Source organism: Drosophila nasuta, chromosome 3, assembly GCF_023558535.2.
Source record: "Drosophila nasuta strain 15112-1781.00 chromosome 3, ASM2355853v1, whole genome shotgun sequence".
Classification (NCBI taxonomy): Eukaryota; Metazoa; Arthropoda; class Insecta; order Diptera; family Drosophilidae; genus Drosophila; species Drosophila nasuta.
In genome coordinates this window covers 32106037-32132490 of record NC_083457.1, presented here as the reverse complement: position 1 = coordinate 32132490, position 26454 = coordinate 32106037, and the positions used below count along the sequence as shown (strand labels likewise).

General features: G+C 35.5%; 4 protein-coding genes across 10 annotated transcripts; 1 reads left to right on the top strand and 3 right to left on the bottom strand.

Moving 5' to 3' along the window:
• Positions 1 to 582: 582 nt before the first annotated feature.
• On the top strand, positions 583 to 14311 carry LOC132794292 (potassium voltage-gated channel subfamily KQT member 5). The gene is given in 20 exon segments (XM_060804635.1): positions 583 to 772; positions 863 to 1054; positions 2568 to 2785; positions 2848 to 3023; positions 3848 to 3973; positions 4050 to 4160; positions 4303 to 4490; positions 7231 to 7424; positions 9585 to 9677; positions 10029 to 10384; positions 10387 to 10474; positions 11230 to 11300; positions 11370 to 11454; positions 11512 to 11554; positions 12279 to 12375; positions 12444 to 12809; positions 13337 to 13440; positions 13495 to 13610; positions 13876 to 14087; positions 14155 to 14311. Coding segments are annotated over 20 exon segments (2976 nt in total). The 5' UTR covers positions 583 to 719; the 3' UTR covers positions 14242 to 14311.
• A 187-nt stretch (positions 14312 to 14498) lies between these two features.
• Positions 14499 to 19266, bottom strand: LOC132794291 (zinc finger protein 595). Its single transcript, XM_060804633.1, is given in 12 exon segments — positions 14499 to 15623; positions 15684 to 15916; positions 15976 to 16156; positions 16215 to 16508; positions 16566 to 16727; positions 17051 to 17186; positions 17244 to 17387; positions 17443 to 17595; positions 17825 to 17901; positions 17903 to 18087; positions 18148 to 18288; positions 18344 to 19266. Coding segments are annotated over 12 exon segments (3117 nt in total). The 5' UTR covers positions 19179 to 19266; the 3' UTR covers positions 14499 to 15047.
• A 441-nt stretch (positions 19267 to 19707) lies between these two features.
• LOC132794296 (odorant receptor 46a) lies at positions 19708 to 23920 on the bottom strand. Of its 5 annotated transcripts, none has more exons than XM_060804641.1 (5): positions 23650 to 23920; positions 22611 to 23195; positions 21602 to 21690; positions 21371 to 21545; positions 19712 to 20031 (listed from the first exon to the last, which is right to left on the bottom strand). In XM_060804641.1, the coding sequence occupies exons 1-5, from the start codon at positions 23905 to 23907 to the stop codon at positions 19978 to 19980; spliced, it is 1161 nt and encodes a 386-aa protein (XP_060660624.1). In that variant the 5' UTR covers positions 23908 to 23920; the 3' UTR covers positions 19712 to 19977. The 5 variants fall into 5 exon arrangements, with proteins under 5 accessions (XP_060660626.1, XP_060660627.1, XP_060660623.1 ...); XM_060804642.1 differs by lacking the exon at positions 19712 to 20031 and adding an exon at positions 21216 to 21306; XM_060804643.1 differs by lacking the exons at positions 21371 to 21545; positions 21602 to 21690; positions 22611 to 23195; positions 23650 to 23920 and adding exons at positions 20093 to 20599; positions 20720 to 21228 and having other exon boundaries at positions 19708 to 20031.
• LOC132794298 (uncharacterized) lies at positions 23706 to 26433 on the bottom strand. Of its 3 annotated transcripts, none has more exons than XM_060804648.1 (4): positions 26276 to 26433; positions 25831 to 26217; positions 25159 to 25778; positions 23706 to 23770 (listed from the first exon to the last, which is right to left on the bottom strand). In XM_060804648.1, exons 1-3 carry the CDS (start codon positions 26325 to 26327, stop codon positions 25168 to 25170), a joined length of 1050 nt encoding a protein of 349 aa, XP_060660631.1. In that variant the 5' UTR covers positions 26328 to 26433; the 3' UTR covers positions 23706 to 23770; positions 25159 to 25167. The 3 variants fall into 3 exon arrangements, with proteins under 3 accessions (XP_060660631.1, XP_060660629.1, XP_060660628.1); XM_060804646.1 differs by lacking the exon at positions 23706 to 23770 and adding an exon at positions 23921 to 24013; XM_060804645.1 differs by lacking the exon at positions 23706 to 23770 and adding an exon at positions 23934 to 24025.
• Between the last annotated feature and the right edge of the window lie 21 nt (positions 26434 to 26454).

Genomic DNA, 26454 nt, shown 5'->3' with positions numbered 1-26454 from the left:
CCTTTAAGCACTCTAACATAAAAGTTTTCCATTGTCAAAAACAATTTTTCCAATTAAAAACCGCACCCCTCGGTGGTAAGTAATACACCTATGTTTGCATTATCTATCACTGTTGTCGGGCGGGCGGGTTCAACGTAATGTTAATGACGTACGAAGAACTTTTGACACGTTTGGAGCAACGAAAAAACCTCCAGAGATCGTGACTAAACTAAGGAGCTGGCCGCCCACACGATGACACGCTCCCAACCGAAAGCCGAACGAAGTCAACAACAAATTGTGCGAAAATTGAAGTCGTCGCAAAATTTTATGACTTAGCCGAGTGTCAGGTGCAACTAAAAAACAAAAACAAAATCAAAAACAATAACAACAACAACATAAATGAAATAAAATGCGAAATAAAATCAAATCAAATAAAGGTCTGCGCTCATAATAAATATGCAAGGTGTGTTGAAAAATAAAAAAATAAAACAGTTTATGTATATAATTAATAACAAAATTTACACATGGAGGTTTTTGGAAAGTCTCTAGGCTGAAAAGGTTTTAACATACGAATCGCACAACTGTCGATCGAGTTGTGATTTGAACGCCAAACGCAGCACACGTCTTTGCTTAGTCGTAGCCTCTCTCTCTGAATATTGTATTATCAGTTATCGGTTTTGTTCGACTGACGCTTTAGTTAAGTGTATTTTTGTTGAGTGTTGTCGGGGAATGCATTCTCAATGGATCCCGAAAACGATGTTTACGCTTTCTACGATATTAGAGGTTTCAAGGGGTACATATAGAACTTGTTGAACTTGATCCATTCACCCTGTGTCATCTATATTCAAATCTGTGCTTTTGCTTTTGTGTGTGTTTTTTGTAGGAAATGTAGACCGGCGGGACCAACAAAATCGCAACAATTTCTGCAACCGCGAATGTCACTCCTAGGGAAGCCGCTCAATTATAATCGCGGCACACATCGCCGCGATGCGCGCTACCGGCGGATGCAAAGTCGACTCTACAATTTCCTGGAGCGACCGCGGGGCCTGCATGCAATATTCTATCATGTGATGGTGTAAGTAAAACTAACTATCTATATAGTAAGAAAACAAACATTAATACTTCATTACATTGCAATTACTAAATACTTAAATGCCTTTGACAATTTGTCGGCTACTTTTGTTATCTTTTTTCAAGTTTTTTTTTAAGTTGCAGTATTTGTCAGACCTACGTATTATTAAACTATCATATTTTCTAGTTATCACACCTCTTTTCTAGTTAGTTTCATTTGATATCTATGACAAATCATTTGATCTATAATTACATATTATATTCGACAGTTTGTCAGCTGGTTTTATTATTTTTTTCTTTTGTAAACTTCTTGATTCATTAAACTATCAACTCACAGTTAGTTTGATTTGATGTCTGTGAGAAATCAGTTGATCTATAACACCTTGACAGTTTGTCAGCTTGTTATCTTTCATTTTTGTTCTTCTTTAGATTATAGTACCCTCAAATCAACATTTATAAAACTGGCTATCGCAGTTTTTGATCTCCATAAAAATAGTTTATTTCCTTAACAATTCTGATCTTATGTTAGACACATGTTTCCTAGCATTAAAATTGGTTTAATATTTATTATTTCAATGACGATTAATAATAAGTTTATATGCAAAAATATTTCGTATTTAATGATACTTTAAATATTATATTCAAATGATAATAAACATTTAACGAAATTATGTTTTTAAGAAGTTTTCTAATCTACTTAAAATAAAGTGCATTATTCTAGGTCATTAGAATAGAATAGAATTTTAAATTTTAAATACAAGAAAAGCATTTCTTAAAATTTTTATTAACATATTGTATGTTGATTGTCAGCTTGTTTTATTATCTTTATTTATTTTATACGTCTTTAACTTGTAATACTGAAAAACCAAGAACTGTAGTTTGATTAGTCGTACTTTATTTCTAATTTTTTTAATAAAAAAATGAAACATGAGCGTGAAACATCATTAGATCAACAATCACAAATTATTTTATTTTATTTAATTGAAATACGAAACAGAGAAACTTTTTGATCGTTTAAATTGCCTCTTCCTTAAACAAAATTTACTTTTTTAAATCTCGTTTTGATCTGATCTTTCTGACTCACAGAGAGTAAGTACATTTTCTGTCTAAATCAAAATTATTTATTCAAATTTTAGTTTATTTTAATTCCAAGATCCTAGGAATCAACATATTCATACATATTTAAATTTAATTCAATTAAATTTATAAATATATTCTTATTTTAATCAATAGAACATGCTTTTATTTTTATTTACTTTGTATTAATATTAAGTTTCTTAGTAACTCTTCACGATTAGTACATAAATTTTATTCAAATCATATTAAATCCATGCGAAAGTTGGTTTAAATGCGTATACAATTTTTAAAAATTGTCCCTCACATCGTTCGATGTTTGATCTTATCTTGATTATATTACATCTCTTCTAAGATAAAGAAAAGTTAATAAGGTTTCTTTATTTTTTGTAAATATTTCCTATTCTATTTTAAACATTTCTTGCAATCTATTTCTATTGCAGTTTTCTGATGGTGTTCACATGTCTCGCACTGAGTGTGTTTTCCACCATCAAGGAGTACGAGGAGGACGCTGTGTACATATTATTTCGCATGGAGATCATAGTCGTCATCTGGTTCACCATGGAGTTCGGAGCGAGACTTTGGTCTTCGGGCTGTCGCTCCCGCTACCAAGGAACACTGGGGCGACTCAAGTTCATCAAGCAACCATTTTGTATTATAGGTGAGAGTAATTCAATATGTATTCTAAATATATTTACTAAATAACAATCTTACTCTTTACAGATATTATCACCATATTAGCCTCAATTGTAGTATTAGGCATGGGCACCTCTGGCCAGGTGTTTGCCACAAGTGCGTTGCGTGGCCTGCGATTCTTTCAGATACTTCGCATGGTGCGCATGGATCGACGTGGCGGCACCTGGAAGCTGCTCGGCTCGGTTGTATACGCACATAGACAGGTATAACTATATATTTTATATATCTACTTAATTATACCCGTTACCCAAGGGTAGAAGAGTATTAGAACTTTGTGCCGGCAGGAAATGTTTGTATGTAGAAGGCAGAAGGAGGGATATTCGACCCCATAAAGTATATATACTTGATCTCCGTTTGTCCGTCTGTCTGTCCATATGATTTTTCGATAGCACTTGTAATGTTAACACGCAGATCAAGTTTATTCTAATCTACTTCTGCTCTCGCAAATCGACAAAATTCGAAAAACAGGCGTAAGTTTAAACCTAAAGTCGCAAATTTTGGAATATACAATAATGACTATAGTATTTATGATTCTTATGAAATTAGAAGCAATTGTTGAAGTTATATAAGAAAAACTATTATGAGCAAATTACGCCTAATAAGTCTTAGCTGCTTTGGCTAATCTGGTATATTTTGACCTCAATGGTATATTTCGAATGTAGTATTTCATTGATATACCAAACATGACCTTTCGTATGTATTAGTATATTTGCGGCATATTTTGGCTATATTTTTAGAAAAGCACTGTTTTGCTTTTATTCAAAATGGGTATTTGGCTAACAATCTGGTATATTTTGACCTCAATGGTATATTTGGAATGTACAATTTCATCTATATACCAAACATGATTTTCCTTATATTCTAGTATATTTGTGGTATATTATTTGGTATATTTTTAGAATATTTCCGTACTATTTTGGTTTTATTCAAAATGCGTAGCGGATATCTCACAGTCGAGCAACCTTAACTGTAGCTTACTTAGTTGTTTATTTATTATTTTATTAATTTGTTTGTCTTCTCTTTGTAGGAGCTCATCACTACTATGTATATTGGATTCTTAGGCCTAATCTTTGCATCATTCCTAGTGTACATGTGGGAGAAGGACGTCAACGATAAGTTCAACAATTTCGCTCAGGCTCTTTGGTGGGGCGTGGTATGTAACATAACTTGTGGCACACACTTTGCTGCACAAACTTGACTGACTATTCAATTATTTAAACTTGACCCAGATTACGCTGTGCACCGTTGGCTATGGCGACATGGTGCCCATCACCTGGCAGGGCAAATTGATAGCCTCCTGCTGTGCTCTATTGGGCATATCCTTCTTTGCGCTGCCTGCGGTAAGTTGAACGGCAACGGCAACGGCAATTGCAGCTGGGGCACAGCGACTGCTGCAATAAAATATGCCGCATCCGGATGGCACAAACCGGATGGGAAACCACTCATTGATCATTCTCGGTTTCACGGTTTCTCTCTCGGCAGGGCATTCTGGGCAGCGGCTTTGCGTTGAAGGTGCAACAACAGCAGCGGCAGAAGCACATGATACGGCGTCGTCAGCCGGCGGCAACACTCATCCAGGCCGTCTGGCGTTGCTATGCGGCCGATGAGCATTCCGTTTCAATTGCCACCTGGAAGATACATCAGGTGGCTCTACCAAGTCCGCCCGCCTCGTAAGTAATCCCCACTCACACACACAAACACACTCACACACACACCAATAAGCACACACGAGTATAGACAATATTTATGCCGGGACTTGCAGCGAAACAAAAAATGAGTGTAACAATGACATTTAGTGGAACAACATGAAATAACTCTCAACTCAAAAGCAAAGCAAGAACTCTAAACCTCCGTTTAAACCAAATATTTACAAATATTTGCGATTCCATTTAAATGAAAAATCTGAATATACTTTAATTTTTATTTTTCAAACAATATTTGATTTTCTTCTGATTTCGAAAAAGCTATTTACCTTCTTTTATAAGTCTTAGAACATTATCATTATTGTTAATTAATTTTAGAATTCTAAAGAAGTTAAAAATATTTGCCTTTAAAAGAATACAGTTCAAATATTTCCAAAAATTTTTTTTACTTTTAAAAGTCTTGCAAAATTATTATTAATAACATTTAATTTTACAATAATAATGCTGCAATACTATTTTATTTTTAAAGAATATACTTTTTTCATATATTATTTTCCTATGATTTGAAAAAATTATTTTTATTATTCATAAATATTTCACAATTTATTTTTTTTTATATAAAACCTTTTTTATCATTTAAAGATTATTACTGCATAAAATTTATTTTCTCTAAAAATTTTAAATTTCTTATGATTTTCAAAATTAGTATATTTTTTTTAAAGACTATCATTTGTTTGTTCAAACATTCTTATTTTCTGTTTTTAAAACATTAATTATTATTTTTGATAGACTTTGTAATGTATTTCCAATAATTATTTGCTTCCTTTAAACGAATACAAAATTATTACAAATTTGTACTATCTATTAATCTCTTTAAGAGTTATTTCGTGTGAGCTTCCTTAGTTGTAGAAATGTTACACTCTCACACATACACACACACTCACACAAACACACACACACATGAGAAACACATGAGTGTTAAAGAGAGACGTGTGCTGTAGATGCAGCTGTAATTAACAATTATCACGGCGAATAAAAGGCGCATGTCGAGCGAACTAGCGAATTAGTTTTGTACAATACACTACAGCAAGTAGTCTGTACATACTAATCCATTTATATATATAATATACCCTGTACTCTATATATATACTTACTATATATACATATATATTTACACACATATATAATCCACAACAACTCTCGTCTCTCGATTAACAATTTCAGTTTCAGCGTATTTAATTTGTTTAAATACTCGTACATTTTTTACGTACCTCTTTCATTTTCTTTCATAATAATTTTTATAAACTTTTCAGTTCTGAAAACTGGGAGCGATTATTAAAAAACATAACCGAATATAGGTAAAAGTTCATAACGAAAATAATAAGATACAAACTTAAAACCAAAAAAAAAATACATAAGATTAAAAGTATTCTGATTTCAAATGCAAATTGCAAATGCTATTCATGTTATTGTTTTTCTAGGGTATTTGCTTATTAAGCACCAAGCCATAAACGCATAAATGCTCCTAAGTACATTTAAAACAAAAAAAAATCAAAGAATCACATTAAAAAAAAAATTAAACAAACACACACATTAATCGAGATTGTAATTCGCAGCTTCTCAAAATGCACTCTATATATATCTGACTATTTATCCATATCTATCTGTCCACATACTATCTGTGTCTCTAAATCTATCTCTCCATTCTGTGGCTAATTTTCCATTCCGAAACAAAAAGAGAAAAAAAAACTATGCTAAATTCTATATTTTGCCAATTATTTAATTTGTGTGTCGCATAAATGATATTAATTAAATTAATCAATGTGATACAAATTGATTCTCATTGTGCTGCCGCTGTGTGGTTTAAAAAAACAAACCCCGAAAAAAATTAAAACAAACAAAAACAATAAACATAACAAAAACCATTCAATACGTGTACTATAATTAACATGTGAGTTCAATCAAACAATTAAATGGATTTTTTTAATTAACATTTTATTCCATTTTGTATCTAATTATTTACCGATTACACCAACTATTAAGCAAAAAGCACATTTCTGTAATAGTCCTATGCAATTATTAATGTTTTTTTGTGGGTTTACAAATATTCAAGTTCGCAATGACGCCAGCTGACAGCAGTTAAAATTTTGTGTAATTATTGACTTTATTTAACGAGAAAATTACTGTTATTTGTGCTTGTAAATACCAAGGTTAATTAGCTCTGAAAACAAAGTTAATATTAGTCAGCACATTTAAAGTAACTTTGAAAAGCACATTAAAGCTTTAAACGCAAACTTTTAAGTTTCTTACAGCAAGTGGTGAAAACTTTAGGAATGACTGAATTAAAGCTTATACATGAAAGCTTTTAACAACTTTTTCAGCTGAAAGTTTGAGTGGTCTTCCTTAAGCTTTACATACTTGCAGCTGGTGTCATTGCAGCTTTTTCCCCCAGTCAGCACCTGTCACAAGTAATTTGTTCTAAAGCAAAACACGTCTAGCCGAAAGCACAACTGCGCACACTTACAAACACACATACACATACACACTCACACACTGACACAGTTCTATTTACTGCGCTCCACTGTCTCCCGTTTATTAAAAACAAAAACAATAATAAACCCCCCTCGCTATACCCTCTCTTTTATCTATCTCTCTCTCTTCAATCTTTTAATATTTTGCTCTACTTTTGCCCATTTATGTTTACTGATTGTTCAAATATTTGTTTTTTGGTTTTTTCCTGTGTCAATATCCAATGAATACTCCGCAGACGGGCCTCATCCAGTTTTAAGCACAACACATCCTTCGTCGCCCGCCTGCCGACGATAAGGCGTCACAAGAGCCAGACAATCCAGACGCCTGGTGGCGATGGCTCAACGCTGTCCAAGCCACCTGGCTCATCACGTGCCTCCACTCGCTACACTCGCACCATACGCGACATCAACGCATCTGTGGAGAATCTGGGTGAGTTGCAATTCAATTGCAAAGCGAACAAAATGAAAATTGCCAACAAATTTTCTCATTTACTCGTTTTGATTCCAATTCGTTTATTGTTATATTTTCTGCTGACTTTTGTTTGAAAATTGAATCAGCAAATGTTCCTATACAGTTTCACTTTTTTCAAGTTCTGTTTGCACTCAAAGAAACACACGCACACACACTCTTTCTCTCTCTCTCTCTCTCGCCCTCTCTATTTCTGTCTCACCACACACTGCAAATAATAACGAGCCACAAAATATATATATTTATGAGAAAATCAACCAAGCAAAAGACAATAACAAGTTTTCGTTTTCTGTTTGCCTTTTAACCCAAGCATGTTTTTTCTGTCTCTCTATTCATCATCGAACCATCTGTCCAAAATTCATTCAGACATTTCCCTAACAATTCGCGCTGTCAATCAAATGGGCGTCTCAATCATTTTTTAATCATTCAATTTCATTCACACTGCTTGCTACTAAGAAATAAAAATAAATATGGAAAACTTTCTTATTGAAATTTATGTACTTAAAGTACATCATTTGAGGGAGAGCAAATAATACTTAATTGGGATATTTATTTTCTTTCAAATTTTTACTAAACTTTCAATGACTAACCATAAACAAATAATTAAAAATGATATAGGATTAATATAAAATTTATACTATATTTAACGAAAATAAATTTGAAAGATCTAATCAGCCAAAATCATAAAGAATTGTGCATATAGAATATAATTTAAATCTTGACAAGTAAGAAAGCTGCAGTCGAGATTGCTCGACTGTGAGATACCCATCTTGAATGTGGTATTATTCTTAAAATATATTAATATACCGAAAAATATTACAAAATATACCAAATAATATATATGGTATTTTGATATAGTAGTACATTCAAAATAATCCAGTCAAAGAAACTAACAATTGTAGTAAATTGGCGGTTTTGTCTATACTTTATAGGAGGCACAAAGTTAAAATACCTTATTACTGCTAATGATATTTATGTTTACATTTTCTAGGATTTCTTAAAATATGATTATATACCTAATACATACGTTTTTCATATATTCCTCATTTCACGAAATATTGCGAGAAATATCTTTCACATTATAATTCTTAATTTATTGAAAACAAATGGTATAACAATCTCTTAAATTCCACCGCTTTTCATTGCAAGTCACTGCTTGTCAGTTATTTGCTACCCTTAGCAAAAAGCAAAGCGAAAAGCATTCAATTCAATAACAATAAATATCAATTTATTAAAAGATATGCCAATAAATTAAAGCAATATGACAATTGCTATAGCAAACTAATTGCACAATTGAAATTGAAAGATTGATACAAAGAAAAAAAGTAATCAACAGAGAGCATGTAATCATTTTTATGTAAGAAAAGCAAATTAAAACAAATTGTTAATTGATTGAGATAAAGAAAAATAAAAGGAAAAGCTTAACAAACAGATTTCAAGCTTTCAGCGAAGTCATCATTTAAATCTATACATTTGCTTGCTTATCTTTCATTTAAAATACATCAATGAACACATTTTTAACATGAATATACTCGTATATTAAATAAACTTCAATTCAACATATTTGCTTGCTCTTTTCATTTACAACCAAGCATCAATTCCATGCATCATATTCATAGTACATGAAATCCTTCCTAGATTCAATTCTGAATGTTTTTTGCATCTCAGCGCACTCGCCAAATAATTCCCCAAAAGAGTTTAACCCAAGAAAATAAACCAAATATTTAAATGCGAAATGAAATATAAATAAATTACTAGTTTTGACTTAATGAAGGAATGTGTTGCAGTTTAAATATTCAAAACGAAATAAATACTCGTAGTTATATGATTTGTTAAAGGATTGTCAAGACACAATACATTTTTTTCTTTGAATTTCTGGTGTGTGTTGTTGTTGCTGTTCAACTTTTGTAATTTTTTTTGGTTTTAAATTGAAAATTTTGTTAAAGTTATTGTAACCGTTATGTGCGACCCATATAGACTACCGTGTCTCTTTGATTGATTGATTGATTGATTCGTTGATTGGCACTTAATACAAAATTATTGAAATCGTTAACAAGAAGATAAACAAACAAAAAGAAAACGAGAGAAAAAAAACTTTAACATCTGGTTTGACATTTTCAGAGGTAGTACAAAATGGCAAATCCATGAATCCAAGTTTTAGCGAAGATTCAGTTGCTGAAACAACTTGCTTAAAAAATATTAAAAATTCAGACGGTAAGTCTACAAGGTCCCGCCCGAGGTTCCAAACACACTATTATACAAACTAAAACACCTTAAGACAAACAAACCTTAAGACAAATTTTCCTTATATTGAGTGTTGTGGTTGTGTCAATGTTGTGGTTGCATTTTAAAATTGAATTGACTTGAATTGAATTGAATTGATGTTGTTATTGGTTGAAAACAGAAACAAAATCGAAACTCTATATGATTTTTGGCCCCCCGTTTTTCCCCGCCCGCCCTCACTCTCTCCGGGACAAAACAGGCCGAGACTAATACGCTTTCTCACACACACACGCACACACACACACACAAATTCACTAACACACACAACAATAACAACAACAGCAAAGTCCACGCCGTTGCCTTCTGATTTGGCCAATTGCAAGCACAGCTCCAGTTTGGGCACAGTGCCAACGACAACAACAACAACAACTGCAACAACAACAACTTCGACTGCAGCTGAGCCGCAAGCTAAGCCCAAGGCTGTGGCTAGCTCTAATACGTTGACCATACCCGTTGTGCTCTGCGGTTTCCTGCACGGTGACTTCTTTGGCTCCACATTCTCGCTGCGTAATCCACGCGTGACGCCATCGCCCGATCTGGAAGCGGGCCACATTCAGCAGCAGCCGGAGGAGAGGGCAGAGGAAAAGCCACAGCCAAGTCCGAATCCGAGTCCAAGTCCGAGCGGACGTACGGGTCGATTTTTTTTGCGGCTGCCTCGCATTTTCTGGAGACGGGCTCATTGCATGGCCGCGTGGACACGGAGCCGCATGGCGCATTTTATGTGGCAAGTGCGTGTGGCGCGGAAACTAAAAAAAAAACTGTTGAGCTGTTAAGCTGTGTTGTTGCTGTAGGCCAGGTCATCGATTAGCATGCGCTCGAATTGTACATAACAAAATACTGCATAGTTGTTAGCATTTAGTAACGTTAGTTTTTTTTTTTGCATTTTGCATTTTTTTGCTGTAGTTTCTCTCTCTGTCACTCTGTTTAATTCTCTCTGTCTCTCTAACTGCATCTGAAAAGTGTGAGTGATTTTTGCTTCCACTTTCGTATCAGCATCACAAACGCCCACACACACACACTCACACACCGCTAAACACACACACACACAAACACACAGACGCTTGCTTAAACTACTATATGCTCAATTAAAATATCCCTTTGCCTTTGTCCCGCCCATCATTGATATCAATTGTGAACTTATATTTAAATGTATTTGTAACTGCATTTGACTAACCTAATATATCTGTAATATCTTATTGTGCGTTCCATATTTTGAATATATATATATATATACTTATTTGTATATGTATGTGTGTGTGTATAACCGCTACTTGTAATGTGTTAATTGTGTGTTGTTGGATTTGTTTTGGACTTGACTTGACTTGCATTCATGTAACTAAAAAAAATAAAATAAAAAAAAAACACAAAAATCAAAAACAATTGCCGCTAAAAATAAAATTAAAAAAAAACAAACAACCGCGCGAAGCAAGCAACCAAAACCTAACGCACAAGTCAATCTCTCTGATTCACAAATTGCCCGCAGATGAGGATGAGGAGCCGCGTTGCACGCAGCTGACAAATCGTCACAAGATCGCCATACGCTTTATACGCAAGGTAAATTTCATCCGTTTTTCAATTGTTTATCTAATCTATAATTACAAATAATTTTAAACTCGATTTCAGCTCAAGTACTTTGTTGCACGCCGCAAGTTTAAGGAGGCTTTGAAGCCATACGATGTCAAAGATGTCATGGAGCAATATGCGGCAGGTTAGTTCAATTAATTTGCCACAATTTTAGCAAACTTAATTCCTAATTCCTTTACAGGTCATGTGGATCTGCTGGGTCGCGTCAAAATGCTGCACTTGCGGTGCGTATACGTAATTTTGCATACAACATTTAAAGAGTTTAGCTAGCTTTGTTTTTAAAGTGAACTTATTTACTTTACATCAAGCTCACATAGCGTATGCGCAATATTTACGGTATAGCTAAGTAGTGCTTGACTTAAGTACCAGTAATCAAACCTACCCTGCGTATACGCAATATTTATATGAAAAGGATCTAATGTAGTGAAAATCATGTGGCATATTTTTAATTATGCATTTATTTCGAAATAATAATGCTAAAAAAAATAATATGTTCACTCTGCGTATACTTAATATTAATGTGAAGAGGTACTAATAGAAAATCGTGATCTATTTATTTCTTTATGTATTTTTTTAAATTAATAAGAATGCAAAATAAAACATTATGACTTATTATATAAGTAAGCATTGGAAAGATGACCAAAAGATCGATTTATACATTAACGGAGTAATAATTTGTTGAAGTACTTAAATAACAAGATTATAAATATTATTATTTATATTTAACGAAGATAAACTGTATATTAAAAGAAGATAGACTGACAAGAAAAAACCATTAATTATCTACCATACCCTTATTTATTACCATCATATTTATATTTGAAGAAAGTTCAAATAGTTGCAATCATATCAAGTAAATTTCAAATAATTAACTTCAAATCTTTTTTAATAGTCTATAATATTTATAAAATGGCAGAGTATTAATAACGAAAAAACTCTAACCCGCAGACTTGACCAAATACTGGGCAAACAAGGCTCCAAGGCAAAGGACGTGTATGCCTCGAAGATCAGTTTAGCCTCGCGTGTGGTTAAGGTCGAGCGTCAGGTGAGTAATACCCAGCAATTAAACGCCCACTCCCTCGCCGGATATTAATAGTTTGGTATACTTTGCAGGTGGTGGACATTGAGGAGAAATTGGATATTCTCATCAAGGCCTATATGGAGGATCGTGATAGATTCTTAGCGCTTCCGTTGCCCGCAAATCCGAAACCCAAAATACATTCCATTAGCCCTAGTCACAGTCACCAGCTGCATCACAACGCACACAATCAGAACATGATCGATGTGTGGAAGCGAACGGCGACGCTCAGCGTGCATCCCGAGCTGGTGACGACCGGCGCATCCTCGTCGTCCTCAGTGGATCGCCTGGACAGCAATGAGACGGCGCTGACCTCCACGCAGACGGCAACCATAACAACGGATGCGATTGCCACACAAACACCAATGCCGCATACACAGCATACAGCGACCAATACTAAGGTGAGAGCAAAGCAACAAGAAAGCAATTAAAGGCACAATGTAAGCGATAAGTGCTAAGAGGCTCTAATTTTATAAATAGTTAGAATCATAAATAGTAATAATCATCATATATAATAATTCTTTAAAACTGGAATTTTTTAAATTTTTACTATTGCTACATTAAACTAGTAATTTAAGTTTACTTAACAAACCTTTGACATGCAAAAGCTTAAGCTTGTAGCTCTTAGCTTTTGTACGTCGTGGTTTAATGCTAAAGCATTGAGAAAGCTTTCTGCTACAGAACTGCAGTTAAAGTCTGCCAGCCATCTACATAGCTTTAAAAAACTAATATTTAAATTTAAAAGTTATATAATTTTCAAATTTTTATAACTTATTAATTTAATTAACTTTCATTTATATTATTGTTCATGATTTTTTTCATAAAATTTATTAAAGTAGAAGAAAGCAAATTAGTTTTACAATTATAAAATTGTCTATTCTTCTTTTAATATGTTTTAATGGTTAACTTTCATCTCTATTTCTTCTAGTCTTCCGTGCTTAACTCATATCAGCTACCGCCTGAGAAGCAACAGCACAATGATGTATTTATGACTGATTTAGAGAATAGAACTAAAAAACGCGTTACTTTAAGGTAAGTTTATATTTATTTATATATTTTTTATATATTAAAAATACCTGTATATAGCCTGCATAGATCCACATCGGAGCCATATAGCAAACACGAGCAGCGCATCAATATGCCAGATGAGGGCGCACAATCCTTGGATTCCAGGGCGAAGCCAACGCCGCCAGATAGTTCAAGTAAGCCAGGCCGAGCCTGAACTTCGAACAATCTTCACATGCCACCACATTTTTATATGCTACAAACAAATGCCACTTGCCACTTGCCACACCAAAGATTCATTTGTTATCCCTTTCAATAAAGCACAACATTGATTATATCAAAATTCTCAATACCTTTTTATCTTATTTTTGCCATCAACTTTTTTTGCATTTTGTTGAAAGTTGAAAGCTGAAATCGTATTTGATGCCAAATAAATAATGATGTTCCACTTTGTTCGTTTAGTTATCCTTATCGATGAGTACGAGGACTTCGAGGAGGAGGATCTGAACTGCGAGGGCGAGATGGAGCATTTCCCATCGTGGGAGATTGACAGCGACATTGGCGCCGATGGCATGGATGTCGATCCTGATGGTGACTGTGATGAGTCCACGGAGGACACGGCTCTCCTGCATTGCGCCACGCGTACCGCCATTGTTATAACACCAATTAGCCCAGTAAGTGGTTAAATATAACTATTTTCTAATTTATAAATTTATGAAAAACAATTTCAATTAATTGCAGGTAAGCTCCGCACTCAATCTTCAAAGTTTGAATGACCAAACAACAACGCTTAATAAATCAAATTTGCTTCCGCCAGATTCTGGTTAGTTAAAATGCAATTGAAGTTAGTCGATATGTAATATCTATTATATTAATAATAATAATTATTATTATGATAGCTACAATAATAATAACTGTAAGACGAGCGTGCACTCATCATCGAGTACAAACTCTGCTGTACCAAGTTATAGTTATATCATAAATCCATGAGACATTCGTAAAAACTTTTTTGATTTCACTGCACTTTTTCATCGAACGTTTTAATGACCAAAAGAAACTGCAAAATGCATAATTGCTTAAATAAATCAAATCAAAATTGCTGCCGTAATAAAACATACTAGTGTAATATGTACATATTGAATAGAGCAAGACTTGCAGATACCCTGTAACAGGCTTTAGCTAATACAAGAAAAACACGAAACATTTCAATTGCTTGCAAACAAATTAAATTCTTTTTTAGCTAATAATTTAGCTCAACTATGTGAAGGAAGATATATAAGGGTGGATGATACACCCAATATTTGGTAGCATTAGCTTTTATAGTTGGATGGAAGGACAACGTCACTATCAAATTGCAAATGTAAATAAAATGAATGGCAAAAGTGAAAAAAGACAAAACTGAAATGGATGCAGAGACAGTTGACGCATTGTGAAAGTGATAGGAATGAAATTAACTTATTTAAAAGTAATATTTAAATTTTGAATTAATACAAATGAAATCAAAAATATGACTTGGCATTTGGGAGCATGTGTGTCCATTTACCGACATGAGTTTTGTGTTCAATTTATGGGTAGAAACTATTTAAATCAAATCGGAAATAAAGAAACAGCTAAATAAACTGCTTTAGCAAAATTTAACATTGTCTTTTCCTTCGCTTTGGCGGCAAGATGTTGGCTTTGCTCTCCTGCAACTCCTCGAAAATCTCCGAGTCTGTAGCGTTCTTCTGATCCTCCTTCGATTCGGCATTTATAAATTCAATCAGCGTGTCGTTACTGAGGCGAACGCAACGCTTCTTTTCCAATGGAGAAGATGCTGTCGTCCTCTGTCGCTTCGATTTTCTTATTGATTGCTGCTCTTGCTCTTCCTGCTGCTCTTCCTCCTCTGGCTCCAGATCCACGGTCTCGTCGTCAATATCTTCAGTCACACTAATGGTGCTGTTGTGCACCTTGCGCACATGGACCGTTAACTGTGCCGATGTGTTGAAGGCTCTGTTGCAGCCGCCTTCGAGAAAATCGCGACATGTGAATTTAGTGGAATGCACTCGCAAAATGTGGTTGGTTAAGCCCTGTTGACGGCCGAAGCGTTTAGTACACTGCTTGCACTCGAATGCAAAGCGTCTGTAATGCTGCCCCAGCACATGAACTGCCAATGATTTCTTACTCCTTGTGATGAAGCTACATTTCTCGCAGCTATACGATTGATTATGCAGCTGCAAATGAAGTTAATGCTGTTTAGTTCTTTCAACTTTTCAAAGAGACCTTCAACTCACTCGCTTGTGGGCTTCCATTTCGCTCTTGTGATAGAAACCCTTTTGGCAAACGCTGCAAGCATAACGTTTGTTATCCGAATGCACTACATTCATGTGTGTGTCAAAGTTGCGACGATTCTTTACAACTTTGAAGCACAACGAACACTCCACGGGCTCGTGCCAGTAAGCATGATGTTTCTTCAACGCCTCGTCATCTTTATAAGAAGCTTTGCACAGCTTGCAAGCAACGTTGTCTACAAAGCAAATTAAATATTAAACTGTGAACTTTTGTAACTAACTTTTAACAACTCACTGTTGTTGTGACTCCGTGCCACATGCACCGAGAGTGACATTTTGGAGCGACACTGCTTCTGACAGAATTGACAGATCCATTCATCGGCCTTTGGCTTGGCATCCAGCTTCTCGGCCAGATCGTGAGTGCGACGCTTGTGTGTATACAATGAATTCCAACTGATGTACGACTCAGTGCAATCCTGCAAACAACAACAATATATGAATTTATTGAACTATAAAAAACAACTACTAGTTTACCTCATAGTCGCACATAAAGTACAGGCAAATTTCTAACTTGCGATGTGCCACATCCGCGCGCTGCAATTGATAGGTGCGCATGTGATGACGATACAATTTCATGTCGTTAAACTCCTTGCCACACGGCTGACAACAGAAGACTCCATCCTTGTGCAGCCCCGAATCACGATGAGCACGCAAATCCGACTTTGTCTTATAGTAAGTAGAGCAGTATTCACAGATGTAGGCATCTCTTAGGAGTTCCACATAGACATCGACACCAAAGCAAACCGAATCCTCATTCTCGACATGAGCCTGAAAGCAAGACACTCTTAGCAATGCAAACGTAATAAAATAGTTATCTTTACTTACCGTCATCTTCTCATTGCTCTCGCTGAGTAAACCGCAATTGTTGCACACATGCACCTCGCGTTCGATGATCAGATGCTTCTTCATGTGTACGTTGTAACTGGCTTCGGTGGCAAATTCGCGATTGCACATCTCACAACTGATGACAGTGCCATGGGTGATGCGCTGCAGCGAAGCAAGAAAAGCATGAATAAGTTATGTAAAATAATGGAACTATGGGTAATTCTTAACTATAATAGACCCACTATTCTATTTCATCGTTTAGATTGTTCAATAGAATACATATTCTATATTAGTTAATAATAATTAATAACAAACATTAGATTTTTAAGTTTTAATCGGCCAGATAGACGGTTGAAGGAAAATACCTAATTATAAGATCTAAGGTAGGCCTTTTCAACCTATTCAACTAATTTAGATCCTAACAAAAGCCAGCAGGTTTTTGCTCTATAAGTAAACCTAAAAACAGTTTTATAACTATCAATTACCATGTGTCCATTGAGACGACCACGAGTATCAAAGCTAGCGTTGCACTCGCTGCAGGTGTATGTGTTGGTGGTGACATTCGTATGGGATTTGTTGTGATCTGCAAAGATGGCAGCATCACGGAAAGTGCGATCACAGCTGCAAGGGAAGAGGATGTTTAAAAGTAAACTTAATGAACTTGGCAAACTTGCTTACAGATCGCAAAAGAGCGAACCCTCCGGTTCGTGAGAGTAATGCAAATGTTGGAAGAGCTCATCGATGTTGTTGTCCGCATAATCGCACACAAAGCAGGCGCGTGGTCGATGTCGCTCCAAATGGAATTGATTGTGAAAGTTGAAGCTGCAAAGGTATTTACAATAAGTAAGGTTTACTAATACAATGAGGAGCAAGTTACCGTTTCCAGGAGGGAAACTCCAGGCCGCACATTTCGCAATACAAGCGAATGCCACGACGCTTCTTGATCACATGGGCGCAAGAGTGTTTGTTGTACTGCAATATATTCGAGAAAGTCAGGTTGCACTCCGGACAGCTGCCATAAATCGGTATTCTGAAAGAAATTCATTCATATCGATTAATCCAAAAATAACATAGTAAATTCTACTATATCTGTATTTTATAATAAGTCCATTCTTCAGGATTACTTAATTTTGAATTGTAATCAAGTATTAAGTGGAAGATTTATTAAGCTGATGCTTGACGGATTTTACGATAGTATTCGATGCAATAGAATGGAGTAAAAAAAGTCTAATCGTACTGAAATTAGTTTAGTTACTTACTCTGCTACTGGAGCATGCATCAGAACCAAGTGCATGGCCAGGAATTTGCGTCCACGCAGCTGCTTGTCGCAGCCTCCCAATGGGACACTTGAACTGCTGCCCAGACATCTGATGACACTTAAGCATATGACTCAAAAGAGTTTCGAATTTGCCGCACTTTAGCGAGCAATGCTGACAGACGGTGGCCCAGTCAAAGGACAAGGTCTCAAAGCAGGTCTTCACTACAGTCGATAGGTATTCATACAGATCTCCAACGTCGTCGGCTGCAATGGTAAATCAATTTTTATGAATTATACTTAATTTTAATATCTAATTCTACGCACATTCTCTAATTAAGACAAAGTTGAAGGGTTCAACTTTGTGGGTTTCATTCTCGCTTTCGCTTTCGTTTTGCGATTGCGTTGTATCATGTGAAGAGCGCTTCTCTGTCTTCAATTGCGGCACATCCAAATCCGAGGAGTCACCTACAGATATATTATGATATTAAACTGAATCATGTAAGTGGCCATTTAGGCTTACCCTCCAGCAAAAACTCCAGCTCGTCAACGTCTGGGTTGTCCGGTTCCTTGAGAGACTGCTCCTCTTCTTGCACCTTTTCATCCAACTGTGTCTGCTCCTCGTTATTTATGTTTTCCGACTGCTGCACTGCTTCTGCTATCTCAATGAGTTTTTCTTTGGCCACCAACTTTTCCTCTCCGAATATGTCACGTAGCAGTGCGCCTATCTGCTCCTGTTCCCCTGAATCATATTCTTTGGAGTTGCCTCGCTTACCCACTGGTTTCTCTAGACTGGCTTTCGATTTGGGCTTGATTTCTATACGTTTTGGTGTCACAGTCAACGTTTTTCCTTTGCTAATGCGTACAGCAACCGACTCCTCTGCATGTGGAGGGGTTGCAGCTGCAGGCGCAGCAACCGAAGCCGGAGCAGGCTTTGGCTTGACCGGCAATTTAGCGATTTCCTTTTTGGGTTCAATTTTTGCTTTAGCCGCCGGTGGCGTCTGTTTTTTTGCAGGCTTGGCTTCAGCCTTGGCGGGTGTTGTCGTTGATGTCTCGCTCGCGGTCTTGGTGTCATTTTTACTGAGTGTCTTATCTTTCTTGGCAGCATTAGCCGCATCTTGTTCTCTTTGCAGTTCGTCGATGTCAAAGAAGCGAATTAGCGTATTCACACACTCTAGGCACAACAACTGCTGTTTTTTTGGATCAGGTTTGACACTTAATTGAAAATACTTGGCCAGTAAATTTGGCAATTCGATGTCAATGCCCACATCGTCGAAGATCTCATGAAATGTCTGTTTTGAATCGTGCACTCTGCAATGCAGGCAGCTAGGGCTGCTTTCTGAATTTTCTTTCGACATTTTAACTTTTAACACGAAGCACGAACGCTAAAGCGAAAACGAGCGTCAGCTGAACGATATGATATGTTTAGTGTTGTAAAATGCGCACTCGACTTATCGATAAGTAGAATCTGGTATTTTTAACATTTGTAGTGAAACCACAAAAATATACTAAAAATTACAACACAAATTATTTAACTGTTTCATATTTAAAAATTTGTTTAAATGAACAATAAAAATAATACCAATTTTCATTCTTTATTAAACAAATCAAATGTCATTTCTAACAATTTAATAAAATATTGTCCACATTAATACAGCAAATGTATGAAAATGAGCATATATCTTAGAATCCATACCTCTCATTTGCATAAAATGAATGTACCAAGACAATAGAATATTTATTTTACTTTATTATTTTAAGATAAAAGTAATTTAAAGAAAAATAATTAAATAGGAAATTCGGGTATATGAATAAATCATTTAATTTAATTTAATAAAATTAGTTTGTAAAAAAAAAATGCGTGGAATTATCCGAAGGAATTTAAACTCATTTTTTTAAGTTTGCTTTTGAGTATTAATTGCATTCACTAACCATATTATATTAGTATAATGATTGCAACGTTTAAACATTTTACACGAACAACGAACATGAGCTGGACGCTATGGTATGTGCAGTGTTATTTATTTTTGTCATTTATTACAAATCATTGAAAATGTGCCTAAAATAGTCATATACTAAAACCGATAAGTAATCGTTATTCGATAAGCAGTGCTGCCAACGCGTGCGAAAGTTTCAAAAATTTTTAAGCCGCCACATTTAGCTGTTGACCCTCTTGAGCAATGCAAAGTAACTGTACGAGCAGTTCACAATCTGAAAAGTAAATAAAATATGTTAATAATTAAATCAAACCAAAATCAACTGCATATCATACAGATGAAAATGTAGGCAAACTAAAGCTCTGCGTGTGATTTATGGTGCGCACCCAAAGCGGATCATCGAAGCGCAGCATCATCAGTAAACACATCTTGCGATTGTCCTTGTTCCAAGTGGTCCACTCAGAATTGTAGAGAGCATGACCCAAAAGCGAGCTCTGATAAGTGACCTCGTTGGCCGCATAGCAAACAATGAAGATTTGCAGCAGCATTGCAAACTGATACGTTACAATCTTCATGATGAAAGCCGTTTCGCCCGCGTGCGCAGACATTTCATAGAAGTTCGAAACGAGCACCAGAATGGTACAAAACAATTGCACCGAACAGGGAATTTTAATGAAACCATCCACCATATCCCTGAGTCGCTCAATACGCGCATAATAAACGCAACACTCCCGCAATTCCTTCGCTATGCGATGATCATCCAAAGGAGTCAAGGCAGCACCCAAATTCTCCAGCCGCATCGACAGCATCACTAACTGTGCACGCAAAAAGTTCAGCAAAGCCTGTGACATGGAATCGAAGGCAATGTTCAGCCAGCAAGTGGGCATCAGTGACAACAGATGATACATGTAGAGAGAGTAATAACAACCCGAATTGGCCAGATCACAAGGCTCATACATTACCAGCGGCAAGGCGCTGCTGTCCACAAACCATTGCATCACCAGTAGCAATGCGGCTGCCAGAATCGACATGGCACCATAGTAATTGCGCATATTGAAGGCCATCTGGGCGGCAGCCTTGAATGCCAACGTTTCCTCCGCAGTTCTTGGCCTATAGACGCTGGAATGCATCTCATCCAGCAGTTGAGCATGTTCCCGACGCTTCAGTCGTATGCTGAGCAACTTGACCATGCAGGACATTTCGGTGGCAAACATGAAGAACACTTGCATTATCACGGTCAGCTGATCGATGTTGGCCAAAACGTGTATTGCGAAAAAGAGCAGCATGACCGACACAATGCCCAAGAAGAGCAAATAGCGCAGAAGATGCAACATCTGCTGCTGCTTTGTGGCATCTAGACGCAGTTGCCACAAGCCCAAAATCTCAAAATATCGCACCTGATACTTGTAGAAACTTTCGGTAATCTCTCGGTGCTCTGCGCGGTTCATCTTTGGTTCGCTCGGTTCAACAACTATTAAATGATAAAGCCTCTAACTTTGGAGGCTTTTATAGGCGCAACTTATGCAAGGACAACGCAGGATAATGAGCTCTAATGAGGCGCCCTCATTATGGGCAAATTAAGTGCAGTACAGTGCAAAAAAAAATCAACTCACCGAACTGAAAAGAGCTAAGTCAAAGGCGTGACTCGCATTAAAGGTCCTTATGCGTATTGCAGTGTCCAGGCGTTGCATAAACATCAGCATCAGGCGTCGATTGGACCGCGACCAGTGCACCCAATTGCTCTTGTACAGCTCATGGGGCAGCTCAGTGCTTCGCTGCACAATTTCACTGACAATTGAAGATAAATCAAGTACATAAATACGAGTTTATTCCTTTAAACTTACCCGGCAAAGTAGCAGAGTATGAAAACCTGAATCAGCATGCAGCTTTGGTAGATGAAAAACTTGAGAAAAACCAACTTGTCATCGGATAACTGCAAAAGAATTAAATGTACACTTAATTATATCTATATAGAAATTAATTTCTCGATTTATATGGAATTAATTTATTTAGAGTTAGGTAAATTTTCTTAATTAGAATTGTACTTATTTGTATTAGCAAAGAAAATAAATGTTAAGTCTACGATTTAATTTAGTTCATGTATAATGCAAGGTAAATAAAGTCTTGTGTTGCTATTGGCTATAATTCTTTATATTTCGAATTTCAAGTTTAAATTGTATTAAAATTATAAAAAAGAATAGTGAAAAGCAATTTGTTTCTACCTTTGCTAAATTGTTATTAGCTTATTATATGCAGCTGTGAACTTTGAAATAGCAGTGAGAATAAACAAAACTAATCTTTGTTAGCTGTTCGCTTGCACATTGTTATTGTAAAATAGAGTATGGCAAACACTCCTTTACATTTTTTAAGTTTTTCTGTAGTTTTCGTATTTTTATAAGTGTACAAAGTTTTGGCTGCACACTGAAATAGCAGTTGTTGATTTTCTTCCACGTAAATATGTATTTTTTGTTTAATGTTCGGATTAATGAAAATAAGTTGCATATTTTTCCAAAGACTTTTAAAAGCCACGAAAATGTAATGATTAAATTAAAGATTGGCTTAATCGATTACAAAAGATGGCTTTCAAGGCTATAAATTACGATATTATTTCAGAAATATATGAGAAGTAAATGTGACAAACATTTTTATACCAAAAGAAGCTATACTTTTGAGACTAAAAAATAGTTTCGGATATGGGAATATAAATTATAACAATCTCAATATAAATAAAATCACAAATTGATGCTAATTTTGTCAACGCAAAGTTCATGGATTCCAAGTTGAATTTATTAGGCTGCCAACTCAATAGTCTTACGCTGATTAAACAAATCTTAGACAACACTCTTAACTCACCAAGGACATGGCATAGAAGTTGGCTGTCAGCACCAGAACCGAACAGAATATCTGCGATGATATGGGCTTGTAGATGAGTGCTTCGATATTGGCAGACAGCTCCACAACTCTCATGTAATGCTCGATGCAATGCTTGAGCTGATCTCGCAGCTGCAACTCAACAATCTCGTCACAATCGTATCCCAATCTCTGGAGTCGCAATGCCAAAATATCCAATTGGCACTTGATGAAGATGAACATGGAGCAGCAGAGCGAATCAAAGCATATGTTCACGAAGCAGGACAACGATAAGGCGACACATTGATACCAATACATGAAGATGTAGCCAAAAGTGCCGCGTTCTGCGCTAAATGGATGATAAGTTGCCAACGGCAATTGCGTATTATCGATGGCATATTGAGTGATTAGAAGCATGGTCAAAGCCGTCACTGAAATTATGCCATAATACTTATAGAGAGCATAGCTGAGTTGTCGGGCTGCCACAAAGATCAGCTCCTCCTCGGCATCCTCTGGTCGAAAGTGTGCGGCATGAAGATCCTGAAAGAGTTGCAACAAAGCAACATTGTTTACCTTGACGGAATAAACCTGAAACATATATAGAAAGTAATACTTGGTTAACCTAATATAGCTTTAAGTTTTTTCATTCATATTCCATTCTTCATTGGAGTAAGATTCTGGGTTAAAATGCTGCGCGAATCGATGATAAATATTTCGTAAGTAAAAAGATTAACATGTCATACAACTGAATCTGTTAATTAAATAATAAAATTATTAATAAATAGTAAAAAAAAAAAACTAAAAACTATAATGTAACATTTTTGGATCATAAATTAATATTTTTGGTCTTTTCTTTTTTGTCTCTTATTAATAAGAACTTGGGTCGAATATCAAGATGTCTTTTCAAACATTAAAATTTTCATGTTCTTGAAGCATTTTTTAGACCAAAATTCTTAGTACTAAGATTTGATTTTAGAACTACTAAATTTTTATTTAACCAATTTTTTTTTTCTGTGAAGGGATCACCTTCTAGGTAACTCACCTTGTGTGTGTAGGCCATGCAAGTGGCCAGCACAAAGAATCCCTTAACGATCTCATCAATGTTGCCAATATTAATGACAATGTGCAGCATCAATATCAGATTGAAGAGCATTATCCAGAAACTGAAAACGTGCCAGAAATGTATGCTATGCATTAGACGTTGACATCTCGTCTCCTGCGGCCATATCGAGTAAAAGTTTAAAATCCTTTTTTGTCCTTCATAAAAAACTTGCACTTCGCTATCGAAATTCAGCGTCATTACGTTAGAGTTTCTTAGTTATGACTGATGCAGGTCTTGAGGTGCCCAAGGGCTTTTAAAGCGCATTGCGTAAATGATTAAAAAGTCGTTAAGCGTTTTAATTGATCTGAAATTCGCACTAATCGATGGTCACATATTAAATGTAAATCTTAGCTATCAAAATATTCAATTTGTGTAAATTTGGTTTATGCGGTAACAACTTGTTAGTTATCCCTGTTTAAAATTCGATTTATTTACTTTACTTTAAGTAATGATAATTCTAGAATTGAATTACTATTGTTACTTGATTTTGATTTTGCGTTGCACTATCCTTTTAAACCTTGCAATTATGTTACAAGAATAGTGCAATCAAATTTAAAGTTATATAATATTTATATTTTTCAGTTATTGGTTGTGATTAGATAATACAAAGCCTTCGGTAAATTTCAGTATTTTTTCGATATATTATTTTGGTGTATTATTAGAATATGTTTTTATTGAAAATTTGTATTGGGTAGCACACGTTTGTTTAGAGTTAGATGAATTAAACTAACTAATAATTCAGGTTAATTCTAGAATCGAAGAACTAGTTTTTAATTTTTCCTTATTATTTTTTTTTAATACCGATCTTTTCGAACAATTCAAATTTTAGGTTAGATAGATTTGCTCGTCCTTAATATATTTTATTTTTCCGTTAAAATTAGTTTTATGTATGTATATGAAAATTTGTAATTTTCAATTAAAAAGTGTAATATCCGTCTTCTTAGAGTTTAATACAGCTAACTAATACGACTTTAAGTAATGTTAATTCTAAAATTGAATGTCTAGCATTACAAGCTTTAGTGGTAATTTCCTTTCCTAAAAATTGTATAATTATAGTACAGTAAAATTTTAGATTAGATAAGCTAGTATTTTGATCGTCCTGAATATATTATATTTCAGCTAAAATTCATTTTATGATTATAAAAAATTTTAATTTTGAATTTCAAAATGTAATACTCGTTTCCTGTTATAAATATTACAAAATAAATAAACGTGATTGCGGAAACTGGGTCGACTATTTTTCCCAGTGTTTGCAAGCTAATCGATTGCCTAATGCGCCTGTGAACGTTAAATAAAAATACTAAATTATGCAAAGAACAATTTAAGTAATGGAGGCGGCCAATTAAATCGCAAAAACAAAAAAACACAAATTCAACAAATTTGCGACACGCAATAAATGTGAATTATTTATAATTATCAATCATAATAAAGAAAAATACTATTACTCACTGGTTTGATTTAATATGGAAATTTTTCTGGATTGCAGCAAAATATATATCCGTTCTTTGAGTCTTGCCATAAGTAGAATGGACAAGAGACAGCCTGACAAAAAGCAGGCACACTTGGCGGATTTTTTTGGAAGACGCTGTTGAAGGAAAGAAATACATAGATTCTCTTGCCACTTGCGACATCTCTGACCACTTTATAGATCCATTGTGGAACTGGCAACTTTGAGTTATACAAATAAACTGGGCGATCGTAGCCATTCACATCGGCTAAGTTTAACACATCGATGCCACCAGTTTTGATATGAAATGGAGATGATCTGGGGATTTGACTGCGCACCCAACGCTCAATCTTCTCCCAGTTGCCATCGTTGATGGATTTACATTGTGGCACAAAGTTGATGTAGCGAAAGGTGCTCGACATTTGATCGACAAATAGAAAATCCGCTGAGGCAACCAAATGACCACGATTGATGATCAAATTATAAGGACTGGGCCAGTAATCTTGCTTATCGCCAAGGATGGAACAGAAGGCACTGTAAATATTTCTCTTTATATAAGATGTGCCTTCGGCTGGTGTCACAATCTCATCGGTGGTGACGTCCACAAATGGACGCCGCGGAACTGCATAAAAGACGAATCAGAACAGCATATAGAATCATCTACTCACTCTCACAATAGGACTTGTAATAGACATCGCTTTCGGCGTACAAAACGCGTCCGTTCCTAGCATCGTAGCAGGATCGAAAGAGTTCCAAGTGGGCTCCATTAATCTGATGGCCAATCGAATACATTTGCCCGGCACAATCATTGTCACCCACAGGTTTCGCATTTGCCACCATTGGTTTGGAGCACCGCATGGGAAACCGTGTTGAAAATTGACCATTATCCTGACATTGAGTCTCAATCACATCTCCGCCATGACAAAACATGTGAAGCGTCAATCCGGTGGGTACAGTTTCCGTGCGCAGCAATTGATAAGCTCCTGCTTCATCACGATATGTAAATATACGATTTGTGACCTCAACCATATTCGAATAAATTTGACAATCCCCTTTAATGCCTGCATTTGATTAAAAATTATTCTTTATCTAATTTTATTGCATTTCAATGGCTTTTACTTAGCGCGAAAGTCAGCAAAACAATAAATTGTATTAAGAAAAAAATCTTCATAATTATTTTAGACTTGTTAATTTTGAACAGAAGTTTGCCGAAAAAAAACAAAAATTGTACAACAAAAATTGATGAAGCTCCCAGGGGGAAAACCCGAATTGAGCCAGAGTTGCTATTGAACGATTAC